Source organism: Epinephelus moara, chromosome 9 (assembly GCF_006386435.1).
Source record: "Epinephelus moara isolate mb chromosome 9, YSFRI_EMoa_1.0, whole genome shotgun sequence".
Classification (NCBI taxonomy): Eukaryota; Metazoa; Chordata; class Actinopteri; order Perciformes; family Serranidae; genus Epinephelus; species Epinephelus moara.
The window spans coordinates 2,801,315-2,809,937 of NC_065514.1; the positions used below are offsets into that span (position 1 = coordinate 2,801,315).

An 8,623-nucleotide genomic window follows, 5' to 3' on the forward strand; every position below is an offset into this window, starting at 1 on the left:
TTTGTCTGGGAATGCTGTGAGTTATAGTGAAGCTGATTTGTGTTTGAAACTGTCTCTATTAAGCCATGTTTAATATGTGTTTAATGTGTGTTTAATATGTGTTTAATGTGTGTTTAATGAGTGTTTAATGTGTGTTTTGAATCAACTAAACTTTACAGCACTTCACAGAAACCCTGACTCCAACTAGTGTTTTGGAGGTGTAACTGCAGAGTCACACAGACACACCACTGCACAAGTATAAATGCTCACAGCGGCGTAAGCTGCACTGTAGGCTCTGCATAGAGCTGACACACACAAGTATAAATCCTGCTTAATGCCGTGACCTGAGTGCACGTAAACACACTGAATCACCTGAGCTGACTCCTGTAAGTTTCTTTGTTTGGGCACCATATTAAAAGATAAGGCAACAAATCATATTTTATAAATATCTTCAAGTATTTTTCGTCACTGAGAGCAGAATTAAAGGCTGAGAGGGACACAAGACGTCACCAGTATGTAATCAGTGTTAGTACTCGTGGTGAGAAGCTCGTAGGCTGCGTAGATGTGTGTTTCTGATGCAGATGTTGGAGGCAGAAACTTTGAATTGATGTCACTCTGGTCACAGGTGAAGCCTCTTACCCAGACTCACCTCATTAAAGCTCTGCATTGTGTTTTATGGTGACAAACATCTTGTTTTTGTACCATCGTCACAGTTTGTCGGCCTCTCTCCACATTAAGTGAAACTATTCGTTCCCACTGTCCTCTGTGTCCTCGTCTCCATCTTCATTCTGTCCGTCTCTGTCTCCCTCTGGGTAGTTGAGGATGTGTCGACTGGCCTGAATGATGCACTGCTGGTGTTTAAAATACACCTTCAACGCTCCCTTGATCAACACAAACGCGATGCCGCCCTGTGGGGACAGACGAGGACAGAGAGGCGTCAGCTGGGCAACATTTAAAGGTCGGGTTCTTCTCCAGGTTTTTTTAAATGGTAACGCCCACTTAGCCAAAAAACAGCAGTGACAGTTTAGAGCTCTGATGATGATAATGACAGTTATAATAATAATAATAATAACTAAAAGGGATAGTATGGATTTTTTTGAAGTAGGGCTATATCTCGTCCTCTGCTCAAAAGGTAAGAAGCTCCCAGACCTTGTTGTTTTCAAAATTAGTTCCATTTTTCGACATTTACAGCTGATGTTCTTCTTCTTTGAGTTAGCCGCTAATTGCTAACAGCTATTTTTTAAATGTCCCGCGGTGGGTTGCACACAATAACACCTCATCAAACGTCACACCCTTGGCACCTATGACCCCATCCCTCAATCTGTCCTGTTTATGCACACATCATTTCCATGCCGTTGCTACCTCCCATGGTGGATTAAAGGCGAGACAACTCTGTCTCCCAATGCCACAATCGGCATAACGGCGTGATATTCCTGCCTTGAACAGGCGGTGTAAAAGAGGCTAGTGTAATATTGTCACTGCTTTACCTTACTGTCAGACAGCTCTTTCAGTTGGGGAACTAAGGTAATTATATCGCTCTCTTCATAACCATCAGACTCCAGACTTGAGGGTCGACGTCACGATGACATCATGTTATCAGCTGGAGGTGCAGCTGCCTCTCCCCCACAGGGCTGTAGGCTCTATAGGAGTGTTAAAATGTGTTTGTCTTGTTGTGTTATTGGGAGCCAGAATAGAAGGAGTCATGGCTCAAAACCAGCCGCCACTGCCCGTCAACAAAAACAAAGACAACTATGGTTAAATGTGATAAGACCAAAGGACTGGACGGAGGCCATCATCAAAAATGCTCACATGTGCAGCGCACACTTCATATCAGGTTAGGGAAAAAGTATTTCCTGTTGTAGGGATGAATAAGGTTATGTGTATTAAGGGTTATCATGTCCACCTCATCAGAAACTGGGGAGGGATTAAGAGGAATATTGGATTTCTCTGGAACGCTAACTTTTTAGCACATTAGCTAACGTTAGCTTCCATAGCAAAACAAACAAGTGTGGTCCTCCTTTGTAAGATTGGCTTCCTGTGACATCATCCATCCACTGAGTGAGAGCATACGGGTCGGCCAGTCTGGTCCCGTTGGTCAGTGTTTACTTATTCAAGTAACACTGGCGGTCCCGGAGAGTGAGTGACCTGACATGGTGCGTTGGTAAATTCAGTCTGACGTTCTACACTAAAATGAGAGCCTCAAGTTAAGCCCCGCCCACCAAAAAACTTTTCTACACTAAAATGAGAGCCTCAAGTTAAGCCCCGCCCACCAAAAAACTTTTCAGATCTAAAGTAACGTGGCGGCTACAGCTGCACATTGTGGGTTAGCGGGTCAGAGAAATATAGCTAATGTGGAAGATTGACAACACACGACTGAGTCACGAAGAGGCACACTGGGCGGGTTGGGGGGGTTTATATATAGCAGTGTCACCATGTAGAAACCTACGTCAGGTCATGTGAGAAAACATGTTTGGAAAGGCCTAAGAAATTAACATTTAGACGCTAAAATATACTTTAGTATCAGAATGTTTGGATTTCAATGTAAAAGGAACACTGCTGGGGAGCAACAGACTGATATAAAAACTTCAGAGAAAAAACACAATTTAAACCAAACAATAATGAAACTAAGTGACGTCTGGTCCACATAAAAAGACTCTCCATATATTCTTAAATAAACATGAGGTGTATATTCACCAGCACAGTGCGCTGAAGGTCAGAGGGCATCCGTCTGAACAGCAGCCGTCCCATCAGACTGGCGATGGAGGGAAAGATGAGCGCTCCGCACAGAGTCCTGGACACAGAGAGGTGATCTCCTGCTCCCAGCCCGTCAGCAGGGACTCTGGGCAGGTAACGGCTGCCACCTGTCGTAACACAGATTCAGTTCAACAGCTTCCATGATATCAACCAACCGTGTGTGTGTGTGTGTGTGTGTGTGTGTGTGTACCTGGCTGGAGCTTCCCCCTGCAGGAGTACCTCTGCCACAGCCTCACTATATAATCCTCCCAGCGGATCATCTTGCCCAGCACCAGCACCACGGGGATGGTGGGCAGCCCCATCAGCAGGAAGAGCGGGTCGGCTCGCTCCATCACGTTCAGACCCTTCTTATGTCCCACCACCTGCACACACACACGATGACAGAGGTGAGGACACCTGAACGCTCTCTGATCTTAATACTCTCTCTGTGCGGTGTGTCGTTAGCTGACCTGCATGACGGTCACGGCTCCATATGTGACGGCTGACCAGTACACGGTCCCCACCACCACCCCAACGGCGGCGAAGGGACTCGCCCGGGACAGAGCTCTGTCCACCTGCTGGAGGAAATACACCAACGGGCCTGAGGAGAGGCAACAACACACACACTGAGAGGACAAAGACTCTGACTCAAACCAACAGTGTGTGTGTGTGTGTCTACATCCTGATTTACACACTTAATCACCATAGACACACACACACACACACACACCTGGGCTGCACGACTGGGTCCATGATGTTAATCACGATTATTCTGATCAGTACTGAGCTCATGATTATTGATTGTTGATATCTATATTGCAGTGTCACATCTAAATAAACAGAGCTTGGCTTTCACGTCCATGTTGTGCGGTGGCTGTGATCAAAGAGCAGAAGACAAAGTGTAATTTCATCACAGAAAGAAGACGTTCTTTAGGAACTCTTAAGGTTCAGATGTTGTCCAAAAACGTGTCCACATAGGTGTGTCTATGCACGGATATGTTTAGACACATTCGTCAGTGTGAACGTGGATATTAAAAGCTTTTATTTTCATTTTATTTGACCTCTTCAGGAGCTTTTTCACTGTGTCCACCTTGATGAAGATTGTACAGAGTTTAACATGTCTGAGTAAATAAAGACGTCTAATATATCTTTTCTCCTAGAGGTCAGTGAATGGTTCTTTTTTCTGTGAGCCGTTGTTCATGTCTCACCCATCTTGGGGAAGGTGATGTGGTATTCAGTGCCACACTGCGGGCAGCTGACAGCTCCCTCACTGTTTCCTTTCTGCTTCTCGTCCAGCCAGCGCTGCAGACACGACTGGTGGATCCATTTAGTGCAGCCTTTACATCTGCAGGGGCTCACCCACTCTGCACTGTGGTCGTCCCTCTCAGTGGCAAAACACACCCAGCAGTGTCTGCACGCACACACACACACACACACACAAACACACACAGTGTTACTGTCAATAAAGATCTCTGATTATGTCGTTAAAATTATGAACTTCACCAACACTCTGGGCCTCATGCAAAAACCACTTGTGAAGAGCAGGTTTGTTCTTAAGTGTCACCAATTTTCTTGTATTTCGAATTTCTTCTTTGGTATGATGAATGAAATTCACAAATGTTCCAGACCTGCTCTGTCTCCACAAATTGACTTATGAATTATAATGTCTTTTTCATTAAAAAACTCATGGCAGAATTAGGATGAAGAAGATATACTTTATTAATCCCTGAAAGTAAATTATCTTTTTCACTCTGTTGTCATAGACACACAGGCCCAAAATACACACACGTGCACAAATAGGACATGCATTACATAGGGAGGTGTCAGAGTGAGGGGGCGCCCTGAGCAGTTAGAGGTTCGGTGCCTCGCCCACCTCCGCAGTGCCCAAGAGGTGAACTGGCACCTCTCCAGCTGCCAGTCCACACTATTTGCTTGGTCCATACGTGGACTTGAGTTCCTAAGCCAAGCCCCTATGGACTAAGCTACTGCCACCCCAACGAGTAATCAGATGGTTCAATATGCCCGACATGACGTGCACTCAGGAGACATGGTCTTACTTCTCAGGCTGCTCCTCAGCGAGGGCCATGGTACTGAACGGGCTCTGCTCTCCTGGATGTTATCATGAACCCATCAGACTGCAGACAGGACCTACGACAGACACACTCTTTAACTCACACACACACACACAAAGTTTAGACTTGCCAGAATACATTTAGTCAAGTACTGTGTGTCCACCTGGTCAAATATTCTGTCCAGGACATTAATTTGACAGCTTCAGATTATTAATACAAAATATAAATCAGTTAATAGATTATGACGCATGTTTATGCTTCAAGCTCCTTGCAGCACAAAGAGCCGTTGAAACAACCGTATAAAGCTGCAACATTGGTGATGTTGACATATTAAAGGATTAATAATTATAAAACAATAATATTATTCTGAAACGTGCAATTCTGCATCAATGAGTACTTTTACTTTGGGTACTTAAAGTAACTTTTAATGCTGATGCGCTTTGTACTTTCACTTCAGTAAGGGACTGTTTAATATTTATGAGGAGGGAGAGGGTGGTGCAAAAAGGGGAAGACATGTCAAGTAATTTTTCAAGCACCGGGGAGGGACATGTTTTCTGTGTTGGCATACATAAATAAAGAACAGTCCTTGAGTACTAGTAACAGAGGATTATTACACTGTGGGAGTTACCACGTTTACTTAAACAGTAACAGCACAATACACAAGTACTTCCTCCACCACTGACTACTGGTTCCTTTGAAGACATTAATTAGAAATGTAAAATATTTGATCTGATAATAAACGATGAGTCACAGCTGCAGAAGCCCAACAGGATTTAAAGTGATTAAATATTAGCTCCTATTACTGCAAAGATCACAGTACTTTGTCCAACACTTGACTTTGTCTGAGTCCAGTGAGGACACACACTGTCCTGAACGTGAAACCACCATGTTGAGACTAATTTTGTCCCCAGCCAAATTCCAGTCCAAAGTTTGTGCCCAAATGTGACATGTGACACAGCAGACACCACAAACTGAAACCAACACTACAAATATTCCTGACAAATAACTCAGCTACGAATGTAACTTAAATAAAACTATCATGTCCACTCAGCTAAAGTCTCCGTGTCTCCATTTAACTGACTTCATGTCGTTTGGTCTTTTAACAAATCTCTAACTCTCATGCTAACGCTAACAGGAGTGAACTTCAGCTCAGAGCTTTCACATTAAGCTAGTAACCGATAACTAAGTTAAGTTAACCTTTAGTATATCTGTCAGTTTGTTAAACAGCTGTGTGATATTAATATTCAAACACCACCTACCTGATAAACAACAATAAATCCAGATAATATAATGTTTCAGCTGTTTAAACCGTATTTACGTGCTGTATTTTAATCATGAAGTTATGCTAACTCTACAGCAGGCTAGCGACAGTGTTAGCGGCGCTCTGATTGGTCGGCGGCTGTGACGGTGCTTGCTGTATTCAGCGCGTGTGGGAAACTACGACATTCAACTTCCGGTTGATAACACCATATTAAATAAATCTTTTTAAGACAAAAACTGTGGCTCAGTATTTTAGTAATATTATTATGAAATACGTGGATTTTACTTTAATATGTCCTCATTACTTTTTCATTTGTTTGTTTTTTGCAAATATTTGTTTTTATTAACAAAATATGTGTCAGGTTTCCGTTCGTGCATTTAAAAATATTATTTTAAAAAGAAAAGTACAGAAATACTTATCCAAAAACAAAAGAAAAGAGGCAAAAAACAAAGAAAAAATAAATTAAATATAAATATAAATACTCCTTATATATATATTTACAGAGAGGATGTACTAAAACTAAATCTAAGGGACATTTTGACGTACAATATAAAAGTTGATGGTTATACCGTGTACATTTGCTTATCTATGATACTGGAGGGAAAAAAAATAAACTGAACATTGAATCTTCCCTTTATTTTAGTTATTTTCTAAGGGGAGACTTTTTACACAAAGTTCCATCAACAACATGGTTTCAAGTTTTAATTATAGTAATAAAACCAAAAACAACCTTTCTGTTTTAATTCCTTTCAGGGTCATTCAGACTGGTAATAAGATCAATTCTGTAATACAGGGAAACAGCAGGGAAGTCTCATACCATTGCAGCCCTACAGTCAAAAAGGCTCGTCATATGGTATTTAAATACAGGTTACAATATGACAGTAACTGAAGGATACAAACAAAACAAAAAACTAGATGTAAATGGTCATTCAGGAATTAAGGTAACAGATATTCATTCGGATGTTTACAATAATTAAATTATTAATCCCAAACTCTGCTTTCTTGTCCTTCAGTTGGATACCAAACTCTATATTTTCATAATCATAATATTCACATCATTATAAGTCAACCAACATTGAATGTTAAATTACAAAAGAAAAAATAAAGATGTTCTCAGGTACAAATGAAACCTTCTGTGTCAGAAATATGTTTAAATCTCATTTGTTGTGTTAAAGTGAGCCTCTGTAGCCTCAGGTGGAATTAGAGAAGAGAGGTGTCTGGTTCTTACCTTAATGTCTGCTGTATCCTTGGAACATGTGATTTTACTTCAAGAGTGATGGAAAACAATTTAAAGTGAGAACATTTAAGTATAATTCATAAGAAATACTGGATTTGAACAGATTTGAGTGGGACAGTTTTGCTTCAACATATTTTTGTATTAACGGCTCTTTTTGAAAACAGACACAGATAATGTCATTTCAAACATAATACAATTATCATAATCCAGTAAAACTGTAAAACTAAATTAAACACCCAGTCCCTTTTACTGGCCCGGTGTGGCTACACATTTTGACAAATAAAGGCCTGTCTCAAATAGAGGCCTGGTCTGGTTGCCCAGCAGTACTGGTTTAAATAAACAATTTGATTGTATTTCCTGATCTTTGCTGAGCAACAGTTTTGTGCGACAGGAATTAAAGGCCTGTCCCAAATATAGGCCTGTTGATTACAGTGGTTTAAGCAAACAAAAGCCAGGGCTATTTGTAAACTAGTAACTCTTCAGTAACTCAGCTTCAGCTGGGGACAAATCGTACGTCACATCTCAACCCAGTTCTCACCTCCCTCCACTGGTTGTCAGTTAACTTTAGAACTGATTTTAAGATTGTTTTGATAACCTTTAAAGCTCAACATAGTTTAGCACCAAGTTATATAGCTGAACTCCTGACTACCTGTGCTCCAAGTCCCAAGTCGTGACCTGAGATCCTCAGGCCTGCCCTCACCAGTCGTCCCTAGATCACAGCTCAGAGGCTCTGGAAGTCTCTGCCTGAGGGGATCAGACTTGTGTTTAAATCACTGCTTAAAACATATTTCTATAGGAAAGCTTTCGCTTTTCATAATAATAATAATAATAATAATATATTTTATTTGTAATGCACTTTTCATCCTTGGATCTCAGAGTGCTACAGCTTAAAAGCATAGTATAAAAACATATGAAAAAAAACACTCTCATTAGCTAAAATCAACAGTCAAAGGTCTTTTTGAATCAAAAGGTTTTCAGGCCTGATTTAAAAGAGTCCAGGCTCTGTGCAGCCCTCAGCTGGAGAGGGGGCTGTTCCACAAATGTGGTGCGGCCAAGCAAAAGGCTTGGTGTCCCATGGTGCAGAGCTTGGTACTGGGGACTCGGAGGAGTAGGCTGCCTGCATATCTGAGGGTGCGGGTGGAGGATTGTGGAGTGATTAGTTCTTGTAAGTAGGGAGGTGCGTGTCCATTGATGCATTTGTCAATCAAACAGTCTGTATGAAAAATTCCAATCTGGTTTTCGTCCCTCCCACAGCACCGAGACAGCTCTCATCAGAGTCACCAATGACCTCCTGATGACCTCTGACTCCGGCTCCACTTCCCTCCTCATCCTTCTCGACCT

At 41.8% G+C, this 8,623-nt stretch overlaps 2 protein-coding genes across 3 annotated transcripts in view; one reads left to right on the plus strand and one right to left on the minus strand.

Annotated features, from left to right (window-relative positions):
• The window catches only part of LOC126396061 (E3 ubiquitin-protein ligase MARCHF5-like), a 158,653-nt gene extending 152,482 nt beyond the window's left edge, over window positions 1-6,171 (minus strand). The window contains exons 1-7 of one of the 2 annotated variants that reach the window (XR_007570511.1): window positions 6,044-6,171; window positions 4,770-4,860; window positions 3,921-4,123; window positions 3,183-3,313; window positions 2,924-3,095; window positions 2,674-2,840; window positions 173-887 (exon numbers count right to left, since the gene is read on the minus strand). Coding sequence is in view for 1 of the 2 variants with exons in the window: in XM_050053894.1 (XP_049909851.1) it covers window positions 723-887; window positions 2,674-2,840; window positions 2,924-3,095; window positions 3,183-3,313; window positions 3,921-4,123; window positions 4,770-4,798 (867 nt within the window). In the remaining variant the exon portion in view is untranslated. Of the gene's footprint in view, window positions 1-6; window positions 888-2,673; window positions 2,841-2,923; window positions 3,096-3,182; window positions 3,314-3,920; window positions 4,124-4,769; window positions 4,861-6,043 lie in introns of those variants that run through there. The other variant, XM_050053894.1, reaches the window with a different exon arrangement.
• The window catches only part of LOC126396068 (uncharacterized), a 737,953-nt gene that overhangs the window by 33,306 nt on the left and 696,024 nt on the right, over window positions 1-8,623 (plus strand). The gene's annotated exons all lie outside the window — the stretch shown is intronic.